This window comes from Rhinopithecus bieti, unplaced genomic scaffold (genome assembly GCF_001698545.2).
Source record: "Rhinopithecus bieti isolate Rb0 unplaced genomic scaffold, ASM169854v2 scaffold_26546, whole genome shotgun sequence".
NCBI classification, from domain to species: domain Eukaryota; kingdom Metazoa; phylum Chordata; class Mammalia; order Primates; family Cercopithecidae; genus Rhinopithecus; species Rhinopithecus bieti.
The window spans coordinates 1,643,564-1,669,402 of NW_016812367.1; the positions used below are offsets into that span (position 1 = coordinate 1,643,564).

Sequence of the window (25,839 nt, forward strand, 5' to 3'; positions counted from 1 at the left end):
AAAAAAAAAAAAAAAAAAAAAAGAAATAGTTCTTTTAGTGACTGGCTTCTTTTCCAAAGGAAAGTTACATGATGCTTATGATAAATGTTCAGTTTGTTCTTTCCAATTCAGAGATGCTGTTTCTTAAAATAATACATTAACTCCACATAGTGACACTTAATGATTTATTTGTAATTCAAGTTGTTAGCTTGAAAGATCCCAGGGGCCAGAGCTCTAGATCATAGACTTGTGTCAAGTTCTGTGTTGTGTCAAGATTGAAAGTAGTGCCTTTGCAGTAGCCTGGAAGTAGTCAAAATCTAGTGGATGGTCTTAATTAGATTGAGGTTCTTTGACTCTTAACTTCATGACCAGGCCACCAAATACTACAGGTAGTATTATCAGTTGGTACTATTTGCTACAGTAAACTGAATTAAGCTAGCTTAATTAAAAAGAGGACTGGGCTAGGCACAATGGCTAATGCCTGTAATCCCAGCACTTTGGGAAGCTGAGGCAGGAGAATTCATTTGAACTTGGGAGTTTGAGTCCAACCTAGGCAACACAGTGAGACCTCGTCTCTACTAAAATAAATAAATTAAGGAAATGGGGTATCTCAGAAGTTTTGTTGTTTTTTTTTTTGAGACGGAGTCTCGCTCTGTCACCCAGGCTGGAGTACAGTGGTGCAGTCTCGGCTCACTGCAAGCTCTGCCTCCTGGGTTCATGCCATTCTTCTGCCTCAGCCTCCCGAGTAGCTGGGACTACAAGTGCCTGCCACCACACCCGGCTAATTTTTTTGTATTTGTAGTAGAGACAGGGTTTCACCATGTTAGCCAGGATGATCTTGATCTCCTGACCTCGTGATCTGCCCGCCCCAGCCTCCCAAAGTGCTGGGATTACAGGCGTGAGCCACCGTGTCCGACCTCAGAAGTTTTAAAATAGAACTATAACCAGGCCCAAAGAAGGTACCGGGCATCTGTGAGTTTTCTGTGTCTCATGGTTATATTGTGTCTGCTTCATTTTTCTCCCTGCAGACTTAGCATTCTTTGCTTTTGTTTTTCAGGTGTAGGTTGAAGACACTGATCCTATAGCTCTCAAAACTTATTACAGGTTACAGGAGACTTAATCTCCCCGAATTCCAATTTTAAATTTTCAGGAAAGGATTTATGCCCCATTTGGTGTCAGTAGCCTAGTCAGCTGTGGCCTGAAGGAAGTTACTTGTCAAATTGGCTGTGAGCCCACTGCTAGTGGGATAGGAGGGGTGAGGGACAGTCCTCAGTGAAAGGAGACAAGGCAGGCAACCTAGTAAGTGTATGGATATTAACTTTAATTTTAGAAATCACTTGGAGATGTTAAAAAATGCTGAAAAGTTTAAAGAGTATTTCCTATTTTTTGTATGGTTCAGATCATATTATTTAACATTATGTAAACATTTTCTCATGTTAAATTATATATTTTACTTTTAATGGCTATATTATATTTCAGTTTATGAATTTACCATAATATTTTAAACATTTTTCTATTGCTGGATATTTCAGTTGTGATATCTTTCTACATGAAACTTTTCTTTATTCCTGATTGGTGTACTTAGGCATAAGAGCCATAAAAATGATGGGTTAAAGAGTTACGAACATAAAGACTTGATATTTATTGCCAAATTGCTTGTCAGAAAGGCTGTTAAAATTTGTATTCTCTCTATTTGGCAATGTATGAGAATATCTAGTTCACTGCAACCTTGCCAACGAGTAATTGTACCTTTAAAAAACAAACAAATTTTATAGGCAAATAATGAAAGTCTTATGATTGTAATTTTACCTCTCGATCTTTTGCTTTCAGGAAATGTGGGTAGAAAGAATTCATTTGTTAAACATTCTCTATTGAACACAGCTTTGCTGGAGCTGCCTGTATTTGAGACTTCTTGGTTGATAGAGATAGGAGAGTCTCAAAATTAGGGACTCAGAAAACCATTCACTTTGAGGCAAATGACTTAGTCTATATTAAGGTTAATAAAGCTTTAGAATCAAGATGATAACTGGTTTTTGACATCACTGAGACAAGATAAAGTTGCTAATGAAGGCCTATAGATCACCTTGAGAGCATTATGGCAAGGAGTTGGAAGGGGTAGTATGTTGATGTGATTACTACTTTTCAGAATCTGATTCTTAATTTTTCAGTCAGGATAGTGGAATTTTTTTTATCAGAAATGACCAGATTGTGTGGGGTTGTAAAAACTGACTCTGATTTGCCAAACTTCACGCTGATGTATGTATACAAAATGGCAGTTTATTAATTTATTATGGAATAGAGACATTTTCAGTGACCAGAGTACTCAGATCTGTATCTACTGTCTTCTAGAATGACAGTATCTGGAGGGTTGAAATAATCAGAAAATGGAATTTTTAAGGGATGATTCAACTAGTCTGTGGAAAAAACCTAATAAACTACCACTGTCACACAATAGAGGACATTTATGTGATGACCAGATGATGTATCTATTCGTTTTCACTTTTTTTTTTTTTTAAAGATGGAGTTTCACTCTGTCACCTAGGCTGGAGTGCAGTGACATGATCTCGGCTCATTGCAACCTCCACCTCCTGGGTTCAAGCGATTTCCTGCCTCAGCCTCCTGAGTAGCTGGGATCACAGGCATGCACCACCACGCCTGGCTATTTTTTGTATTTTTTGTAGAGACGGGGTTTCACCATGTTGACCAGTCTGGTCTTGAACTCCTGGTCTCTAGTCATCCGCCCACCTCGGCCTCCCAAAATTCTCGGGTTACAGATGTGATCCACTCTGCCCAGCCCCAATTTCACTTTTAAGTATTAAAAATACCCTTTGATAATAATTCTTTGAATTTTTTTTTTTTTAAGATTCAATGCAAACCATCTGTTCCTTATTAACATATTTCTTCAGGAAGAAGATGTCTTGATTAGGCCACTGATTCCTTAAATTTTTATTTCTGCCACGCTTTCCTGTTCACCTTGATTACATTTGGGTAGTCTAAATTTTATTTGCTTATTTTGCTATCCTATGTTCATATTCTGGAAGAACCTCACTTTATTTTCGTATTGCTGCCATTGAGGTATAAATTTCTAAATTAAAATATATTGAAATGAAGACATTCTTGGGATTTTACATTGAAATTATTAGGAAGAGGACCATCTGAGTAAGCAATATAATAATAGTTTTGAGTGCATGGGTTTTAGAGTCAGGCAAGTCTCAGCTCTACGATTTTGACCAACTATATGATTTGGGGCAAATTATTTAACTTCTCGAAGTTTCACTTACTTTTAAAATAATTTAATGGTTTTTGCTTCTTAAGTGGCTCGTGAAATTAAAGGAGATAAGGAATGTAAAGTGATTAGCACAGGCCTGGCACTGAATAGAAGCACAATAATTTTGTTTGTTTGTTTGAGACAGTTTCGCTCGTCACCCAGGCTGGAGTGCAGTGGCGCGATCTCGGCTCACTGCAACCTCTACCTTCTGGGTTCAAGTGATTCTCCTGTCTCAGCCTCCCGAGTAGCTGGGATTAGAGGCGTGAGCCACCACGCCCGGCTAATTTTGTATTTGTAGTAGAGACGGGCTTTCTCCGTGTTGGTCAGACTGGTCTTGAACTCATGACCTCAGGTGATCTGCCTGCCTCGGCCTCCCAAAGTGCTGGGATTATAGGCGTGAGCCACTGCACCTGGCCAAAGCACAATAATTTTTTAAAACAATTACACTGAGAAGGTTTGAGATATGCTTTAGCCTAAGGCAGAGATGGAGGTGCCTTATAACTAACTTACTGGTGTCTTGATTGCATCTAAAGACCAAGGCTAGTCATTATAAAATTCTATTAAATGGACACTAGGTGTCAGCATTTCCTTCCTTCCTTCCTTCCTTCCCTTCCTTCCCTTCCTTCCCTTCCTTCCTTTCTTTCTTAGAGTTCAATAAAAGCCTTGTCACCCCTGAGTTTTTCAAAGGAAGAGACAGGTTAAGTATTTATTGCTGTTGTATTTTAGTCCTTTGGTAGTTTGGTTAAGTCTTATTTTTCATAATGACTATATTCCATATTGTACAACTTTCCTTTTGACTGAAAACTCATCTATTCCTGATTTTTAAGTGTATTTCATCATTTACCTGAATGGTAGCGAGATTCATAGAGAGATACCTAACTTGTTTAGGTTATTTATATCTTATTAGGAAACCTTGAAAACTTCAGCTGATAGCTTTATGTCTAGAGGAAGAAGCCTCACAGCCCAGGCACTTCCTCAGAAGTCTGCCTAAGGCAGCAGTAGCTGCTTTTTCGGTGATCTTCTGTGCATGTATGTTTAATGAGTTGGTATTTGCACCAACTCTACCATTACTCAATGAAAATAATTTTTGAATCAATGAGAATAATCTTTCCTTATATAGTACCTATTGATTACATTTCTGAAAAGATAATCCTGTAGCCAGATATAAAAACCATAGTGGTAGATTTGTAACAAAAAGAATCTTTATAAGCTTCCCTTTAGATGGCCTATGTTATGGCTTGGTTTTCTCAAAGATCATGGACTGCAGTGTTTATCTCAACTCAGTATTTCCTTTGAAAATTGGACTTTTCTCTATATTTTTCTTTCCCCCCTACACAAAATTTTCGATTGTTTTTCTGAAATCATAATTCATTTGACTTACCAATTAATATTGATATAGGTCTTGCATTTTATGAAGTGCATTGCATGCATTATCTTGTTTAATTTTCACGACACTTTGTGAGACAATTGTTAATACCCATTTTAAGATGAGGAGAGAGATTCAGAAGTCCCTTACCCAATCACAAAGTTAGTAAGTGATTTAGTTCTGATTTAAATACCAGTCTTCTGACTTTACAGGATGTGCCTATTTTACTGAAATTTACTGGCTTATGGAAAATATTTTCTTCTTATTGTTAATTATTGAGAGAGAACGTTGAACAATTAATTTTTTTTAAAAAAGGAAGAGAAGCCAGTTCACCTGTGCCTGTATATTTAAGATACTGTGTATTTCTTTGCAGTCTTCCCAAGGGATTGTTGCAGAAACTTCTGAAGAGGGAAACTCTGTGCCCGCTTCACAAAGGTGAGAGATTGTATGTTGCTATGAAGTCTCTCCTCTGATGGTTGCCAGCATAAGGGAGATGAACCACGTGAGTGAGACTGTACATGGAGAGCTTGCCAGAGAACTTTTAGCGCTTTTATAAGTGAAGACTAGGAGAAATTTTATTAGTATCTCTAAGTTCTCAGATGTGCATCTCATAGAAGCCCAGAATATTAAGAACTGGAAGAGATCCTAGAGGTCATCTTGTCCAGGCCAGCTATCTTGGCATAAATCTTATTTACATTATTCCTGAAAAATGGTCACATCCTGCTATTCTTTTAACTAATTACACTAGTTTTTTCTATGCTAATTTGAAGGCTCTAGACTGATTTCTTTATAGTCCTTCTATTCTAGCCCCTTTCTCTCTTTTCCCCAACTCTGCTTATGCTTATTTTGTCTGTATATCTAAACCTTATATGTCTTTTAAATTTACTCTTCAGACTTACATCCTCTTTGAAGTCTTCATATTATTCAGGCCACACAGGACCTGCATCACTCTCACTGTCTGTTCTGTGCCACTTTTAATCTGTTTGTGCCTCCTATCTCCTGTAAAGGATTGTATTTGCATTACCTCCTCCATTGTTCTTGCTGATTGATTGAGGGCTTACCTTCTTACTTTAATAATAGATAGCAATTGATTAATTATAAACTGCACTATTAACTGGATCATGCTTCCAGTTACTTTCCACTTGCCCTTTTTATCTGGTAGTTGAGTTTGAAACTTTCTCAAGAGTTTAACTTTGAACTGCATGACTGTGTTCTCCCATATGAGAGTTGAAGCCCAATTGCCATTTGCTGTAGTCAAGGTGGTGGTCTTTCTTAGGCTTCTGGTTGATAGTACTTGGTATTCCTTCCTGGGCTAAAGAATATGGCTTTGGTTTGATTTTCCTGCTGTTAAGACAGTTTTGAAGTGGTTTTAACAGAGTAGGCCTTCTACTCCCCGTAGGCTTCTCTGCTTTATTGTGGTGAGCCTTGTGCAGAGCAGATGTAGGTTTTAATAAATGATTATACACTTTGTCACCAGGAGAGAGTTGGAATCGCAGGCAATGTGGTTTGACTTCAAATTGATTAGCCCATTTTATAAATGTCAGAAAATTGTTTTGTGATGGACCCTTTGAATAGAGCACTAATGTTACATGCAGAGTAAACTGTGTCTGGCTTGGGTTTATAACAAATGCTATGAGATGTTTTATTTAGAGAGAAATCACTTGTGGTTTTCTATCAGGAGTTAGTTATTTATCATGAGTTCAGTTGTAGCTATTCTCTTTGTGGTTCTCGGTTGATGTGAGGATTTTTGTTTTTAAGCACTCTTGCATACTTGATCATGCTAATGATAAAGCCCTGTGAAGCATGAGGGGGCTAGCTCAGATGCTCAGATCAGCCATGTGTTCCTATGTCAGGCAGAGATTGCACATCATGAGCAGTCAGGGAAAACCAGAAGGTTGGATGAAGGAAGCCATTTATAATTAAGTTGTTGTTAGAAAAGAGATTCAATTTATGTGGGCAGATTTTTGCTGTAGGGCAGTTTGGAATTGTATTTTATTTTTGTTGCATGGAAAGCAACATCTTGAGATAAAGAAGAAATTTAACTGCAAAAGGAGGAGAAAGTTAGTGTGTTGTCAGGAGAATCTCTGTGTCTTGTGAGTTTACAAATCTCTAGCCTTCAGAAGGCTGAGATGGAGTCTGTAAAACACCTTTGACATCCTTACATTGGAGTGGAGTTTTTGTCTTCTGTGATATTCACAGACAGTTCTTACCCTTCGACCTTCCTTTGTGAAAAACTCCAAAAGGGAATTTGTTTTCATTCAGTGATTTCACTTGAACTGAAGCTTCAGTAAACGTATTTATTTTCCATATTTCTGGCCTACAGTTTTCAGTACTGATTCCTTGCTTTCCTGTTGTGCTTTTGTGGCATTAGGCAGCAAGTATCTGTGATTACCTGTGGCTTTGTGAGTGACTCACCATTGCTTTTGGCTCTGTGTTCTGATTTATTTTACTGGGAATTCATTTGGGATTTGGTTCTCTTTCAGTGTTGCTCCTTTGACCAGTAAGAGAAGCTTAGTCCTTATGCCAGAGAGTTCTGCAGAAGAAATCACTGTTTGTCCTGGTAAGTACCCCACTGTGATTGTACTGAATTTCTGATACCTATCTACCTTTTCATGCCTATTAATTTTCCTCTGACTCTTCAAAACTACTCTCTGGAGGTTTATATGTAATTGATGCATGTATGTACATATCTCCCCACTCGTATACGTATATACATATAGGTGTTTTTAATGGCCATTGGCTTTTATTCTCAATCTTTTCTCTCCTTAGGGGTAATTTAGTTTTGAAATTAACATGACTTTTTTGTCTCCTTGATTGTTGACAGACCTCATCAGAGATGGCAGTGAAACATCAGGAATGGCACTTACTTAACTGTACATTCAGAGCCTTTTGTTACTTAATTTGTTTAATTTAAATTAAATTGTTTTAAATTATTCTGTCACCTAGCTTGGAGTGCGGTGGTGCAGTCATAGTTCACTGCAGCCTTGAACTTAGGGGCTTAAGTAATTCTCCCTCCTTGGCCTCCCAAAGTGCTGGGATTACAGATGTGAGCCACTGTGCCTGGACTTCAGAGCTTTTTAGTAGTTAGTTTTTATATTGCCATTTGTTGGGGTCTTACTGCATAGGAGGTCCAGAAATTGAGTTTTGTGTATGTTCTGTCATTATTTTTAATCTTAGACCTAAGCTGCTTAACCTTGTTAAGTGCTTTAGTTTGCTTTTTGTTAATTGTAAAATTAAAAGATACGTACGTTGTTTTAGGTAGAAGAGATGCTTATTCAAAGTTGTACATGGATAGATTTAGATATACAAAATAATGTAAAATGAACTAAGATACTTACCATCTGAGGGAATTCCTGAATCATTGTATAGTATGAAGCATTATTTTGTGATATGAACTACTACTTTGTAAGGAACTTGTTTTAGACTATATTGTCCGTTCTGGCTTTTCTGAAAAGATCATTAGCCTCTTTCCTGTGAGATTGAGGGGCTTCCTACTGATGTTTAACTTCGAACAGCAAGTATACAGATGTTGCGATAAGTCACGTCTGGTTTTCCTCAGGTCTCATATAGCCTATAAGGACTGGAGATAATCATAGTTTTTTTATTTTGGTTTTCTTCAATGTTTATCCACACAGACTCAAACTTAGTTTGCATGTAATCTAGGAAAGACCTATAAATATTTTTAAACATCTGGCGGTCTGTCATAAAGGTCTTTATTTATTTTAAAGATTGAACTGTGTTGGCTTTTTTTTCTTTTCTTTTCTTTTTTTTTTTTTGAGACAGAGTCTTGCCGAGGCTGGAGTGCAGTGGCGCAATCATGACTCACCGACTGTAACCTTGAACTCCTTGGCTCAAATGATCCTCCCTCCTCAGCCTCCTGACTAGCTAGGACTACAGGCATGTGCCACCACACCTAACTCAGTTTTAAAATTATTATTATTACTATTTTTTAGTAGAGATGAGGTCTTGCTGTGTTTCTCAGGCTGGCCTTAAACTCCCGAGCTCAAGTAATCCTCCCGCTTTGGCTTCCTAAAGTGCTGGGGATTATAGGCATGAACCATTATGCTTAACCTATGTTGGTTTTTATTGAAAGTGGCTCCTTAATTCATTTGAAATGTATTTGGATTACTGCCTAGCAATACCCACTAAGAGACTACACTACCGAGTGCTCAGATTTTGGCAGGAGCACTCAAGAATGCTATGCCACCTTTGTGAAAAGAAAGCTTCCCCCCTCTCTCTGGGACTACTGACTTCCTAGAAGGAAATCACTCAGTCTGTTCAGGATGATGGCGTGTGACATCAACATGGGATCTTGTAGGAGGAACCTGCAAATATATTGATCTTGAAAGGCCTAGTTAATGAGAGGGAAAGCAGGTCCTTCATACTGAGGTTAGATAGCTTTTATGATCATGACTTGCACTTGCTGTCATTAGTCTGCTAATTAAGTCCAACTGTTTGCTGACATAAACCACGTCTAAATGAGATTGCAGAAGGTATTCATTACATTAATGTTCTTTTTGCTAAGAAAGTATAACTACTTCACCATGAAGCCAAACTCCTGGGTTTCTTTTTAAATATATAATTTAGAAGTTAAATATATAAATTGTCTGAAAAAATTTGTTCCAAATGGGTGAAACATATATTTAGTGTAGTAGTCTGTTACCTGTTCCTATTTACTTTTATTTCATATTTCTGACAGTTCAGGAGTCTAATATTTAAGATTACAGTATCTTTTTAGTGTTAATCACTTAGTTGAAGAAGCAGGATTATAGCCTTTTGCCCACATTTTGCATACTTCTAGCATTGCTTATTTCTGAGAAGCTAATGCCCTCTTAGTTGGACATTTCAGCCATTCACAGAAAGCGTAATTGAAGACTTTTTGTTATTGCAGTAATCTAAGCAGTGAATGGTTCTTATTTTTAAATATACTGAATGTCTTTTTGAAAATACCTTTAGGGAAAGTTGACAGAGAGGATTTTGAAGTTTATGTGCTGTAAGCCTTTTTCCAGTAAGGTGGGGTGTGTGTGTATGTTTGTGTGTGTGTGTGTGTGTGTGTGTGTGTGTGTCCAGTTTTCAAAAAAATTGGTGATGTATTAAAATATAGTTAATTCTGGAAATGTATTTAATCCTTTCTTAAAGATTCAGAAGATACATTAGAAACTTGCAGATGCTCTATTTGCCTAACACTGGCCATTTACTGTATTTGTGAGGCACAAAAGTGCCAGTTAGAGGTACAGCAGGTATAGTGTCAGATAACAGAGAACTTACTGGATTTGCATTCTGAGATAAATTTCTGGGTTTAGTTTGGGTTCCTGTAACAAAATATTCTAGACTGAGTGGGTTATAAGCAACATAAATTTATTTCTCACAGTTCTGGGGGCTGGAGAGTCCAAGATCAAGGAGTTGGCAGATTCAGTGTCTGGTGAGAGCCATAGATAGCAGTTTCCTGCTGTGTCCTCACATGGTGGAAAGAGGGTGAGAACTCTCTGGAGTCCCTTATAAAAGGGCATTAATCCCATTCTTTTGAGGGAGGGCCCTATGCTCATGACCTGATTACCTTCCAAAGGTCCCATTTCCTAATATTATCTATCACATTAGGGGTTGGGATTTCAACATATGAAGTTGGGGAGGTACACAAACATTCAGTCTGTAACTATCTTTTCCAGATACATTGGTGGTTTTGAAAGATAATTACAATTTTTTTTTTGTTGTTGTTATATTAAGTAATACGTGTCTACAGCAGAAGTTGGCAAACTTTTTTTTTTTTTTTTTTTTTTTTTTTTTGAGACGGAGTCTTGCTCTGCCGCCCAGGCTGGAGTGCAGTGGCCGGCTCTCAGCTCACTGCAAGCTCCGCCTCCCGGGTTCACGCCATTCTCCTGTCTCAGCCTCCCGAGTAGCTGGGACTACAGGCGCCCGCCTCGTCGCCCAGCTAGTATTTTGTATTTTTTAGTAGAGACGGGGTTTCACCGTATTAGCCAGGATGGTCTCGATCTCCTGACCTCGTGATCCACCCGTCTCGGCCTCCCAAAGTGCTGGGATTACAGGCTTGAGCCACCGCGCCCGGCCCAAACTTTTTTTTTTTAAGACAGGGTCTCAGTCTGTAACTCAGGCTAGAGTGCAGTGGTATGTTCATAGCTCATTACAACCTTGAACTCCTGGCCTCAAGTGATTGTCCCGCCTCATCTTCCCAAAGCATTGGGATTGCAGGCATGAACGACTGTGTTCAGCCAAACTTTTTAAAAATAAAAGACTAGATAGGAAATATTTTAGGCCCTATGGGCCATAGAGTCTGTTGAGACTATTTGGTTCTGGCATTTTAGTGCAAAAACAGCCATAGACAGTATATAGATGAATGAGCATGGCTGTGTTCTAATAAAACCTTACTTAGAAAAATAGGCAGCTGACAGGATTTGGCCCAAGAGCTGTATCTAGTTTTCTGGCCCCTGAACTAGACTACAAGGGACCCCATCTTACATTTTCATATTACTGGTAGCTAGTATAAAGCCTGGGACTTGATGTTCAATTAATATTTGTTGAATTAATAGATGCTGCTTAAAGAATATATTAAAGAAAGGCTCATCTTTGTCTGGAATATATGTTCTATTTCTGGTCCCAATTTCTGTTTTTGCTTATCATCTCTTTAACCTCAGCACTAAGATTGGCAGGTTCTTGTTTTCTGTCAAATCAATATACTTTAAAACTAGAATTACAGTGGAAATAAGCCAATCGATCAACTGATCAACGAATAAACAAATTGTGATATATCTATATAATGGAATGCTACTCAGCAGTAAAAAGTATGAACTATTGATATTATGTGACAACATGGGTCCATCTCAGACACATTATACTAAGTGAAAGAAGCTGGACGCAAAAGACCTGTGATTCTATTTATATGACATTCTAGAAAAGACAAAATTATAGGAACATAAAGTCAGCTGGTCATTATAAAGAGTTCATTGCAGTGACCGGAGTGGTAGGAGATTGACTGTAGAGGGGTACAGAGAACTTTTTGGAGTGTTGGAAATGTTTTGTATCTTGATTATGGTAGAGGTTACATGGTATAAATGGTAGTATATAAAGGGTATACATTTGTCAAAACACATTAAATTGTATACTGGAAATTTATGAATTCTGTTATTTGTAAATTATGCCTCAGTAAAGCTTTAAGAAGAAACAAACTAAATCTATTAATATATTGCCACCACAGTATTATCACATCCTAAACTTTAGGGGAAAATAGGCATGTTTGTTTTTTTAACTATGAAAATGCAAAATGAAAATTAATGGGATTTTAACTTTTTTAAATTACAGAGACACAACTAAGTTCCTCTGAAACTTTTGACCTTGAAAGAGAAGTCTCTCCAGGTAGCAGAGATATCTTGGATGGAGTCAGAATAATAATGACAGATAAGGAGGTGAATATTTTCCTATTTTTTATTAGTGGTTTCTTTCTGTTGGCAGTCCTCTCTCTGATGCAATGTTGATATTGGCTGAAAATATTTAGGTGGCAGGGGTTTTAGTTTTGGGGGCACTTATGTCAGGGAGTTTTTTTTGTTTGTTTGTTTGTTTGTTTTTTTTTTGAGACGGAGTCTCGCTCTGTTGCCCAGGCTGGAGTGAGTGAAGTGGCACAATTTCCGCTCACTGCAAGCTCCGCCTCCCAGGTTCACGTCATTCTCCTGCCTCAGCCTCCCGAGTAGCTGGGACTACAGGCGCCCACCAGTACGCCTGGCTAATTTTTTTGTATTTATAGTAGAGACGGGGTTTCACAGTGTTCCCTAGGTTGGTCTCGATCTCCTGGCCTCATGATCCGCCTGCCTCAGCCTCCCAAAGTGCTGGGATTACAGGCGTGAGCCACCATGCCTGACCTGGGAGAGATTTTTATAGTTAAGATTAGTTCAGCATTGTTTCTAAAAATAGCAGTAGTTACCATTTCTTGAGTACTTTTGTATGCATTATTATTTCTATTAGAGATGGGGAAACGGGCTTAGGATGTTTAATTTGCTCTAAATCATGCTACTAGTAATGATAGAAATAGAATTTGAACACGGGTTTGAGTCCAAAGTTCTAGGGCATTTTTTATTATGTACCAATAAGTAACAGAGACAAACGGTCTTGGAAAAAATTACTGTGTTTATATTATGATGTATACATAACTTTCAGCCCTAATTTGATGAGAAATGCAAAGTCAAGATAGTTGTCTGATCTATTTGCGTCATTACCTTTCCTCACTTTACATATCTGGCAGTAACTATAAAACTGATTGATACAAAAGTTCATACTTCTGATTGAGATTCTCGGTGTGTATATTTTCTTTTCTTTTCTTTTATTTTTTCTCTTTTTTGGGATGGAGTTTCGCTCTGTTGTCCAGGCTAGAGTGCAGTGGCACAATCTCGGCTCACTGCAACCTCTGCCTCCCCGGTTCAAGTGGTTCTCCTCCCTGAGCCTCCCGAGTAGCTGGTATTATAGGCGCACGATGCCATGCTCAACTAATTTTTGTATATTTAGTAGAGAGGGTTTTGCCACATTGGACAGGCTGGTATTGAACTCCTGACCTCAAGTGATCTGCCCACCTCAGCCTCCCAAAGTGCTGGGATTACAGGCGTGAGCCACCATGCTTGGTCCTTGGTGTGTATTTTTAGTGTTGAGTCTAACAAAACAGTTTAACTGCCTGGAATTCCTTTAAAAATTTTAAAATCTTAAAAATCTGTTGCTGTCACGAGCAGCCTGAGAGCCAAATTCCTCAGTAGAAATAAAGATTATGGTTACATTGGTGTATACTTTCTTATCCTGTGCACCTTAAGAAAGGTTCCTTTTTGGCTGGGCGCAGTGGCTCATGCCTGTAATCCCAGCACTTTGGGAGGCTGAGGCAGGTGGATCACAAGGTCAAGAGATTGAGACCATCCTGGCCAGCATGGTGAAACCCTGTCTCTACTGAAAATACAAAAATTAGCTGGGTGTGGTGGTGCGCACCTGTAGTCTCAGCTACTCAGGAGGCTGAGGCAGGAGAAAGGCTTGAACCCGGGAGTTGGAGGTTGCAGTGAGCCAAGATTGCGCCACTGCACTCCAGCCTGGCTATGGAGCAAGACTCCATCTCAAAAAAAAAAAAAGAAAAGAAAGGTTCCTTTTTATACTTTGGGATTTTTGTTTGTTTGTTTGTTTGTTTGTTTTCTCCTTGAGACAAAGTCTTGCTCTTGTCTCCCAGGCTGGAGTGCGGTGGTACAATCTCGGCTCACCGCAGTCTCCGCCTCATGGGTTTAAGTGATTCTCGTGCCTCAGCCTCCCGAGTAGCTGGGATTACAGGTGCCCACCACCATGCCCAGCTAATTTTTGTATTTTAGTAGAGATGGGGTTTCACCATGTTGGCCAGGCTGGTCTCAAACTCCTGACCTCAGGTGATCCACCTGCCTAGGCCTCGCAAAGTACTGGGATTACAGGCATGAGCCACCATGTCCAGCCTGGAATTTTAAAGAACAGTTTTTACAGTAGAAGTTAGATCCTCTCCCTGGTCTCTGCACTGCAGGTAACTGGGTAAAAATTCTGCCTTCATGAATCATGCACACTGCCTGGTTCTCTGGAACGTGATCTGTCACAATTGACAGACCAAGATTCCCTGATGCCAGTGGTGGTAGGAAAGACGATGACACTCCCTGCTGCAGAATGACTGAGGACAGATCCTGCTTGATAATGTCAAAATGGCCTCTGGATAGTTTTCTCAGGAAGAAACAGAATCTTCTAAATGGGAATGAGGGAACGGAGTGTTGTTACCATAGTCATCCTAACATACAGAAGAAGCCCTTGGTTAAGGCTGATTTCATACCCGTCCATGACTGCAGACCAGACTATTATTCTTTGTTTGGGTCAAAGAGCATGAACCCTGTTTAGAATTTATGGTGAACATGTCTGTGCTACTACACATCAAGTAGATGGAATCATGTAGCCTTTCTCCCATTGAATGTCCTCTTTTTGGTATTGCTGTTTGCTGAAGTCTGTGGATGTCCCTAAATAGTCTTAGAAGTTTTCATTAAAATAAGTTAGAGATTTGAAATCATGTACTAGTTACAAGTCACTTATTAGACAGAATGGAACACTTTATGTGCACAAAGATAGTATAGTATAAAGGGTGTGGACTCTTGCCATTGGGATCTATGTAGGTCATTTGTCCTAAAATTTCTTGTTTACTGGAAGGTGGTATGGTGTAGTACAAGTAGCTTGAGCATTGCAATTAGAAGACATGGCTTTAAATCCCAACTCCACCATGTTTTGAATGTTGCGCAAATTAATCGTTTTATTCATTCACTAGGCAGCTATTTATAGTTTGTATACTTTGTGCCAGTCATTGCTTTAGACTCTTGGGATACAAAGATAAATAAGAAAAACAGTCCCTGCACTGAGGGTTCTGGTAAGGGAGGAGACAGACATATACACAGATAATTATAATTATAATGTGGTCTGACAAAGGTAATGATAGATTCCTAGGGCATTAGGGAAGCACAGAAGAGAAATGCCTTCCTGAATTTCAGTTCTTCATATGTAAAATGGAGGCAGAATACCTATTTTACTAGGTTGCTTTGCAGGTGAAATTAGATAAAGAATGTAAAACACGTAGCAGAGATTTGTCACAAGTAGAAGTATCATGTGGAAAGTCATATTGTTTTACTGCTTTGTAATATATTACTGTTTATTTATATTAGTTTACTAATGACAGAGAATTGCTCAATATTATTTGAGGTATTTGGAAATACCCGTGGCACAACTGTATGTAGTCCCTCTTGATTTCTGACAGTAGTCAGCTATTGATTTCTGACAATAGTCAGGAAATAGTATTTTCTGAGTATCTTGCCTGAGAGTTTCCCTTTGTTGGAGTCTTAAATATTCTCTTCTCAGAAGAGCTAACAGAAGTTATTCAGAGTCCTCCAGAGCTAGTTTAGTCAGTAAATTTTTAAGTAAACTATGTGAAGAGTTGTGTGGTAGGAAGGGGAAGATCCAGAACAAGGAGGTTTCTAAGCTACACATAATTGGGTAGGGGAGGGATGGAGAGTTTGGTGATTTGCAGGACATGTTTTTGTTTTCACTGGGTTCATTTCTTAGAGTGAGGTGTGTGTGTGTGTTTTTTTTATGAAGTCTGAAGTTAAGGACCAACAACCTTTAAGATGTCAATATTCAGTATCTAAGTACCTCTTTTAAAAAATAGTTGTGGCCGGGCGCGGTGGCTCACGCCTGTAATTCCAGCACTTTGGGAGGCCGAGGCGGGCAGATCACGAGGTCAGGAGATCGAGACCATCTTGGCTAACACGGTGAAACCCGTCTCTGCTAAAAATACAAAAAATTAGCCGGGCGTGGTGGCAAGCGCCTGTAATCCTAGCCACTGGGAGGCTGAGTCAGGAGAATGGCATGAACCCGGATCGCACCACTGCACTCCTGCCTGGGTGACAGGGTGAGACTTCGTCTCAACACAAACACAAAAAACCAAAAAAAAAAGTTTGTATAATTTTTTTTTTTTTTTGAGGTGGAGTCTCGCTCTGTCGCCCGGGCCCCTGAGTGCAGTGGCTGGTCCTCGGCTCAACTGCAAAGCTCTGCCTCCCGGGTCACGCCATTGCTCCCTGCCTCATGCCTCCCCGAGTAACGTGGAACTACAGGCCCCGCACCACAACCCGGCTAATTTTTTGTATTTTTATAGTAGCAGACGAGGGCGTTTCACCCTGACTTTGAGATCCACCTGCCTTGACCTCCCAAAATGCTGGGATTACAGGTGCGAGCCACCGCGCCCAGCCGAAAAATAGTTCTATAATATTTTAAAAGAAGTAAAAGCAACTCTGCAAAGAAATCCCTGACTGCATGGTCCTAATAAAAGCTACTTTGCTTGCCTTTTTCCCCCTTGAGGTTCTTCCATAGTAGTTAATACTTAAATAGACTTTTTAAATGATGCTGGGAAGTATACCTTATTTTAACATTAAAACAAAACAAAAAAAAACCCTGAAGGTTAGGAAACCTTCAAGGTTGCCTAAGAACAGTGGTTGGAAGTGGTCTCATATTCATAATAAGACAATAGACTAATCCCTCTTGAATACATTAATAGTTAAAGGTACATTCTCTGCATTGTATAGAGCTGTGATGAATACAAAGGAGTATAGGGCTCAATGTGAGCACCAGTGACACATTTGTGTCATATAACATTTCTGTGCTTAGTGAACTTTAGAATGCCAAGTAACTGCTCATTCACCACTGACTTTAAGTAATTCAAGACTACTTGCAAATTTTAGGGTATATTTATCCCCTCTTACCCCCCTTCCATCCTTCTGCTCAAATAGCTTTGCTATTTTTCTTTTCTTTTTTTTTTTTTTTGAGACTGGGTCTCCTTTGTTGCTCAGGCTGGAGTGCAGTGGTACGATCTCAGCTCACTGCAACCTCCGCCTCCTGGGTTCAAGTGATTCTTCTGCCTCAGCCACCTGAATAGCTGGGACTACAGACATGCACCACCACCCCTGGCTAATTTTTGTATTTTCAGTAGAGACAGGGTTTTGCCATGTTAGCCAGGCTGGTCTCAAACTCTTGACCTCAAGTGATCCGTTCGGCTTGGCCTCCCAAAGTGCTGGGATTACAAGCGTGAGCCACCACGCTTATTTTTTCTTTCTTTTTTTCTTTTCTTTTCTTTTTTTTGGAGACAGAGTTTTGCTCTGTCACCCAGGCTGCAGTGCAGTGGTGTGATCTCGGCTCACTGCAGCCTCCGCATCCCGGGTTTAAGCGATTCTCCTGCTTCAGCCTCCTGAATAGCTGGGATTACAGGTGTGCACCACCACGCCCAGCTAATTTTTGTATTTTCAGTAGAGATGGGGTTTCGCTATGTTGGCCAGGGTGGTCTTGAATTCCTGGCCTCATGTGATCTGCCCGCCTTGGCCTCCAAAGTGCTGGGATTACAGGCGTGAGCCACCGTGCCTGGCCAGCTTTGCAGTTTTTCAAGCTTTACAACTTTTCTGTTTAAGATTTATGAACAGAGGAACCTGGATTTGTGAGAAGCTTAGTGATTAAATCTGAAAAACATAGCACCTAGAACTTCCAGACCCACTTGACTTTCCCCACTTCCTAGAGAAGAAGAATAAATAGATCCTTGCAGAATCTGCTTCCAGAAACAAGGTGGAATGGAAGGGAGGTTTTTTGTTTCTGCCACAACATGAGAGAATGGAGTTACTGAAGGTTTTGATGCCAAGTGGGTCTAGGTTTGAGCCTGGATAGTTCACTTACTAACTTTGTGACCAGCAGGTTACTTTGCTTTCCCAAGCCTCAGTTTCCCCTTCTGTAATAGCAGAGTTAGTGATACTTCTGTCCAGTGGCTTGTTGGGAGGGATGAATATGAAAAATGACTGGTGGAGCCTGCATAGTGTAAGAACTCAACCACTGTTAGTTCCTTTCTCATCTTTTAGGTTTTACGCCTTTAGAGTATGTTTTTTAACAAAAGGCAGGTGGTGTTGAAAACAGGAGATTTTCTGGCAGTTTGACTTGGTATTTAGATGGCCTGTTTTCCTCTCTGCTAGTTCACACTTGTAAGCATTAGGTTTTAGAGATAGCCCCAACTCCTGACCCCAAAAGACCCAATTGACTCAAGTCCAATTTTCTATGCATTGAAGTTTTGGTCGTGTTTTTTTCTTGTATCAGAAGATACTTTATTTGTTTTCCCCATGTAATAAGGTGTAATGACAGCCCAGGTGTCCCTTGCTTTAAATGTAAGCAGTAGCTATGCAGGACATTTTCACATTGATTGGATAGGACATGCTGTCCTTTGAAGCAAGTGTTAAGCAGTAGTGCTGCAGTGCTCACGCACACTGTTGAATTAATCACTGCAGAGTTCTTGGCTCTGATCAACCTGTGCAGGTAAAATAAAACTGCCTTTAAGAGACACCAGCAACTGTAGGAGAAATGATGACTACAAAACAGAGAAGAATAAGAGAGATAGGTTTAAGAGTGGCTTTGGCAGAATTGATTGTTTTAACTAATGACTTCTTTGGTGCTTCTTAAGTATATAGATCTCAGTTTCCTCTTTTTTTTTTTTTTTTTTGAGATGGAGTCTCGCACTGTCGCCCAGGCTGGATGCAGTGGCGCGATCTCTGCTCACTGCAAGCTCTGCCTCCGGGTTCACACCGTTCTCCTGCCTCAGTCTCCTGAGTAGCTGGGACTACAGGCGCCCGCCACCATGCCTGGCTAATTTTTTGTATTTTTAGTAGAGTTGGGGTTTCATCACTTTAGCCAGGATGGTCTTGATCTTCTGACCTCATAATCCATCCGCCTCTGCCTCCCAAAGTGCTGGGATTACAGGCGTGAGCCACTGCACTGGCCTTAGTTTCCTCTTTCAATCCAGAAAGTCACAAATTAAACTCAGGTCTTAGGTCTTGTGGGTCTAAGTACAGACTTACGTTCTTTTTTTTTTTTTTTTTTTATACGGAGTCTCCCTCTGTCGCCCAGGCTGGAGTGCAGTGGCCGGTTCTCAGCTCACTGCAAGCTCCGCCTCCCGGGTTCACGCCATTCTCCTGCCTCAGCCTCCCGAGTAGCTGGGACTACAGGCGCCCACCACCTTGCCCGGCTAGTTTTTTCTATTTTAGTAGAGACGGGGTTTCACCATGTTAGCCAGGATGGTCTCGATCTGCTGACCTCGTGATCCGCCCGTCTCGGCCTCCCAAAGTGCTGGGATTACAGGCTTGAGCCACCGCGCCCGGTCCAGACTTACGTTCTTAACTTAAATCCTAATTATGCTGTTTTTGGCTTAGAGCTCTTTTGTTTGGTAACTCCTTATGTCTTAAAGTCACTTACAGTAATAACGGTCCTTTTGTGAAATTGAAAATGTGTCCTTAAGGTGCTGTTGATATGCAAAATGTGAAACCCAGCAGACACAGCACACTGATGCAGTGAGGATTGTGCCTTACAATGTGGTAGAGATCAGTGCCCTCAAGGTTTTGAGCCAGATACTAGTCCTTCATTTGAATCTCAGCTCTCCGGCTTACTTGTTCTGTGACTTTGCAAATTGCTTTACTGTTTTACACAAGTACTTTTCTCATGTGTAAAAAAAGAGTGTGCTAATAACTTTGTAAGATTAAATGAGTAATACATATAGAGTGTTTAATACATAGTTGACAGTATAAGTATACTTATATATAAACAATATATAAACTTACATATAAATGAGTAATACATATAGAGTGTTTAATACATAGTTGGCAGTATAAGGAACTGAATAAGTATTAACTCTATCAGTAGTATCTCTCAGTCTTTACTCTTTGATAAGTAAAATTTGATAAGCTGTTGTCTCTTTGAAAGTAAGTGAAATACGGGGTGGAGTCTCTTGCACTTCTTTGGGGGGAAAGATATGAACTAAAGCTGTTATAATTGCTGTTTGACATGTTCTTCAGGTTGGTAACAAGGAAGATGCTGAGAAGGAAGTAGCTATTTCTACCTTCTCATCCAGTAACCAGGTATCCTGCCCACTATGTAACCAAAGCTTTCCACCCACAAAGATTGAACGACATGCCATGTACTGCAATGGTCTGATGGGAGAAGATACAGGTAAAGACCCACTGGGACAGCCAGACTCTTACTTTATTGTGTAGTGGTTTTATAATCCTATACAGTACAATGCCGGGAAAAAACAGATAGCTATTCTTCAAAGTTAGAGTTGTTATTGGTTTTGGGTTTTTTCTATCTAGTTATTTTTCTAGTACTTTTATGTTCATCATTACTTTTAGCAGGTATTTTGTCTTGTTACACATACCTCAGGAGAAGGAGAAGGGAAAAGTTTTCATTTTAAGTTTTGTTTGTTTGTTTGTTTGTTTTTGTTTGTTTTTTTGAGACAGAGTCTCTCTCTGTCACCCAGGCTGGATTGCAGTGGCACGATCTTGGCTTTCTGCAGCCTCCACCTCCCAGGGTAAATGATTCTCTTGCCTTAGCCTCCCAAGTAGCTGGGACTACAGGCTTGCGCCACCATGCCTGGCTAATTTTTTTTGTACTTTTTTTTCCAGTAGAGGCGGGATTTCGCCATGTTGGCCAGGCTGCTGTCGAACTCGTGACCTGAAGTGATCCTCCTGCCTTGGCCTCCCAAAGTGCTGGGATTACAGGTGTGAGCCACTGCACCTGGCCCATCTTTTAACGTATTAACTTACTATTTTACATAGGTAGGCTAAAAATCAGTGCAGTGCAATGGACCTTGCACTTCAACTTATGTATTCAAATATTGAGATTCCTATGGAACTTGAACTAAGTTCTAGAGTTGCCCATTTTTCATTCAAAATAAATCCCTTGTAGGTTTTTTTCCTTTTTATAGTGTGTTTTAATAGAAATTCTACCTAGAGACAGCAGCTGAAAAATACCGCTAATTTACATTCATGTCCTACATATCTCTGCTGAATTATCCAGGAGCTGTTGGTTTAATCTCTTTAAGAGTGTACCAAAGGCCGGGTGCGGTGGTTCATGCCTGTAATCCCCAACACTTTGGGAGACTGAGGCAGGTGGGTCACCTGAGGTCAGAAGTTCGAGACCGGCCTGGCTGACGTGGTGAAACCCTGTCTCTACTAAAAATACAAAAAATTAGCCAGGTGTGGTGGAGGGCTCCTGTGATCCCAGCTACTCAGAAGGCTGAGGCAGGAGAATTGTTTGAACCCAGGAGGCAGAGGTTGCAATGAGCCGAGATCGTGCCATTGCACTCCAGCCTGGGCAACAAGAGTGATACTTCGTCTCAAAAAAAAAAAAAAAGATCTGTACCAAAATCCCTAGTTTTCAGACAGCATAAGACATTGATCAAGAAAATCTTGTTAATCATAGCCCTTGAAATACCACCTCTGATTTGGCCTTTCTGTTTATGATTTTAAAGTCTGAATATAGTCACGTCAGCACAGCTCTCTGTGGTCTAACATGCTGAATGTAAACCTAGGTAACTGGAAGTGTTGTAGTGTTCTTCTCAATGCTACTTGATTCCTGTAACTTAGATGTATTTAAATGTGACATTGTATAATTGTGAAGTGTTTTTTAAATTAAGGTTGCCAGAGAGGCAAGGCACATGTTATTTACTTTTCTTGAAATAATATACTTTGTAGTTACTAAATAAGGAAGTACATAAACACTTAATTTGCTGATTTTTCTGATTATAAAGTAGTACATGTTCATTGTAATAATAATGGCTTACATTTATTGAATACTTAAAATTAGGCACTATTTACATAAATGGGACCATGCTATATATAGCTCTCTCTATATATTATTCTGCAACTTGTCATTTTATTTAGCAGTAAATTTAGCTCTTTCCATGTGCAGATAAATTTTGACATAGTTGAGGTTTGACTGTATATAAAATTTTATATTCTGCTTTTCTATTTATAGCATAAATATTTCATCATGTCACAGTTATTTATAAAAATATTTTTAATGCCTACATAATATTTGGTAACCTGGATTACTTTCATTTACTTAATTATACATATTGGAAATGCTTCAAGTTACTGTGTTGTAATCACACGGTACTGAGCCTCTTAGCCTAAAATTGTCACTGTATTTTGGGATTATTTCCCAAGGATATGTTCCCATATAGGGTGGTAGTAAGAAAAGATAGGCCCTGGAAGGCCAGTCAGTTTGAGCTTGAGTCCCACCTCTGTTACTGACTTACTAATGTGTGACCCTGTGCTAATTTCCAAGCTTCCATTTATGCATCTGTGAAATAATAATAATTACCTTGTTCAGATTTTGTGAGGTTAAATGAGATACTTTAAGGAGAGTACTTAACACAGTACCTAGCGCATAGTAAGTATGTAAGAACTATTAGCTGTTGTTAATATTCCCAGTAGTGAAATTACTATGTCAGAGATTTTTTTTAAGGGTCTCTATGCATAGCATTGTAGTCCCTAAAAACATGAAAGTTGAGGACCTGAATCTGGCCATCAACCACTTTTAGTGGGACAGCACTGAAGGATTGGAATCTAGATGCAGTTTTAATTTGACAAAGCTCTTTAGTCTGATTTTTTTTTTTTTTTTTTTGCTGAGTATTCCAGTGACTAAACGAATTCTGGGACTGAGCATTTCAAAGGAAAGAGACTATCTTGTCTGTCTTACTAAGCACTTACACAGCTGATATTGGGTATCTGAGTCAATGGCTTACTCAACACAACATCAAGGTCCAGAAATAAATGAGTCTGAGAAACTGAATGCCCTGTTGAGCTCTAGGAATAGATGATCTCCTTCAGGTCAGAATGATCAGGTAAGGAGTAGTATAGGATAGCTTCTACTAACATCTCCCATGCTGAATTCCACTAGTTGGTGCTAAAATAGGAAGCTTTGGCATTCATAACTGTCAGATATCTTTTAATTACAAGATAATTGCTGTTAAGCCTGTTCTTCCTTACTGGAGTGTGGTGAGAGAACTCAAACTCACATCCCCAAATCCTTGTGGTTGGAATTGATTCAGGCTTGTTCCTGAATTTTCTCAAACTAATTTTCAGACTTATGCTACTAGAACCAGGCCATTTAGGTGGGCAAAGTAGACTGAGTCTTATCATCATCATCATCATCCATTCAGGGAGGACATTTCAGGTTCTCCTTGTTCTGTTGGGTCCAGGATCAGTGACCCTGTCTAATGCTGTTCAATTGGATTTACACTCTGGGTATTGCAGACTTTCAGACATGATAGATGTAAATATGATTTTTGATACAATAGAAAGTCCCTAATTCTTGGCATCATGTGTCTTTATAGCTTTGATGCGAATACCCCAGACTTCCATGTGAAGATGTCTGCTATATCCTGAATGACAGGCACACTTTCTTTTTCGTAGGGAAATTTGTTATAAAACTAGTTTAGAAGACAAATCTAGAATATAGTCATGTGTTGCTCAGTGATAGGGATGTGTTCTGAGAAATGTGTCATTAAGTGATTTTGTTGTGCAAATCATAGAGTGAGTGTACTTACACAAACCTTGATGGTGTAGTCTACTACACACCTAGGCTATAAGGTATAGCCTGTTATCTTGGGCTACAAACCTGTACAGTGTGTTACTGTACTGAACACTAGTCACTTGTAACACAATGGTATTTGTGTATCTAAGCACATCTAAACACAGAAAAGGTATAGTAAAAATATGGTATTATAATTTTGTGGCACCACCATCATATAGATGGTCCGCATTGTTGGCTGAAATGTCATTTTGTGGCGCATGACTGTACTACATCCTTCTTTTCAATGCCGATGTGTCTACCTAGAGCCAGAAGTTTGATTCTTTTTTATCACCTATTCATATTTACCTTTAATTCATCCAGATATTTGGAGCTTTTTTTTTTTTTTTTTTGAGACAGGGTCTCACTCTGTCACCCAGGCTGGATTACAGTGGTGAGATTATGGCTCACTACAACCTCTGCCTTCTGGGCTCCAGCAATTCTCCAACCTCAGCTTCATGAGTAGCTGGGACTCTGGGCACACACCATCCCACCTGGCTAGATTTTTATATCTTCTTTTGTAGAGACGAAGTCGCACCATGTTGCCCAGGCTGGTCTTGAACTCCTGGGCTCAAACAGACATCCCGCCTTGGCCTCCTAAAGTGCTGGGATTACAGACGTGAGCCATCCTTGCCTGGCATGACTTTTTTTTTTTAAATGGTGCTAGGCCTTATGAAGCTTACTAAAGAAGGTTTAAGGTTTCTGCCTTCAAGGAGCTTGCATTATCAATGGTGAAATAAGCATTTCCCCAATAAATTAATTACAAGATGACACAAGTGAATAATTATGTACCCAAGTAAATGTCCCTGACAATGGGAGAGAGGAGAGCTGCAGTGAATAAGGATGAGTTCCCAGAAAGAGTGGGCTTAGCCTTGGCTTTGCAGGCTGGTTAGGTCTGGATAAACACATAGCAAGGTAGAGGGCCCTTTGCCCTCCTGTGGGTTTAGATAAGAAGTAAGGGAAATGGCCAGTAAACAATAGCTTCGTGTTAATCTTCCTAAGAGAGCTCTCTGTTGATTTTTCAGGCCCTATGAGAGGGAGTAGGGTGACCTCACTGGAACCATTCCACTCTCTGCATGTTCCTCTACTTTTCTGGGAACACAGCTTGGGGGTGTAGGTGGGTTGGGGAAGTAGAGGAATTATGCAGAGCACCTGCTAGTGTACTTGGTGTACAATAGGTACTCAGTACGTTTTATCTCTTTTCTTGGTTACCCCACCAGCTTGTCTGCCCCATCTTCCTTGCCAGAGACAGAAGTTAGTGATTGTGCTGGTTCTTCTTAGCTTTATATGACTGGATACAGAGGCCAGGCTCCCAACCCAGTTTTTAAATCTTTTGTAAAAGGAAGCTTTTTTTTTTTTTTTACTGTGGAAGGAAAGGAGTAATTTCCACCCCCCTTTTTTTTGAGACAGGTTCTTACTCTGTAGCCTGTACGCAGGCTGGAGTACAGTGGTGGAATCATGGCTCACTGCAGCCTCGACCTCCCAGGCTCAAGTGATCCTTCTGCCTCAGCCTCCCAAGTAGCTGGGACCACAGGTGCATGCCACCACACCTGGCTAATTTTTTAGTTTTTGTAGAGATGGAGTCTTTTTATGCTGCTTAGGCTGATCTTGAACTCCTAGGCTCAACTGATTCTCCTGCTTTGGCCTCCCAAAGTGCTGGGATTATAGGCCTAAGCCACCATGCCTGGCAAGTTACTTTTCTTGAAGACACGGAAGCCAGGCTGGGAGACCATTAGGCCAATGCCTAAGGGGTGGAATAAGAGAGGACTTAACCTTCCAGTATTAAGTATCTAGCTTTTCACTCCTTTCTGTCTTCCCCTGAAGGGGATCCTAGATGTGCTTGGTTTGACTGTGTAAAAGAAATAGCAATTAGAATCATTTACATAAAGTGTCTACTATTTATGCCTACTTACCGTGCAGCACAATAACAATTATGCATATCATTAAATATATGTCTGACTAATTTGGCTGTAAGTTTTGATTTTTTTTTTTTTTTTTTTTTTTTATTTTTTTGAGATGGAGTCTCGCTCTGTCGCCCAGGCTGGAGTGCAGTGGCCGGATCTCAGCTCACTGCAAACTCCGCCTCCTGGGTTCACGCCATTCTCCTGCCTCAGCCTCCCGAGTAGCTGGGACCACAGGCGCCCGCCACCTCGTCCGGCTAGTTTTTTTTGTATTTTTTAGTAGAGACGGGGTTTCACCGTGTTAGCCAGGATGGTCTCGATCTCCTGACCTCGTGATCCGCCCGTCTCGGCCTCCCAAAGTGCTGGGA

At 40.0% G+C, this 25,839-nt stretch overlaps 1 protein-coding gene across 4 annotated transcripts in view; it reads left to right on the forward strand.

Moving 5' to 3' along the window:
• Positions 1–25,839, forward strand: part of UIMC1 (ubiquitin interaction motif containing 1) — a 97,034-nt gene that overhangs the window by 38,705 nt on the left and 32,490 nt on the right. For all 4 annotated transcript variants that reach the window (XM_017896093.1, XM_017896094.1, XM_017896096.1 and 1 more), the window contains 4 exons: positions 4,987–5,048; positions 7,097–7,173; positions 11,928–12,031; positions 20,012–20,165. In XM_017896093.1, the coding sequence (XP_017751582.1) occupies positions 4,987–5,048; positions 7,097–7,173; positions 11,928–12,031; positions 20,012–20,165 (397 nt within the window). The remainder of the gene's footprint in view (positions 1–4,986; positions 5,049–7,096; positions 7,174–11,927; positions 12,032–20,011; positions 20,166–25,839) is intronic.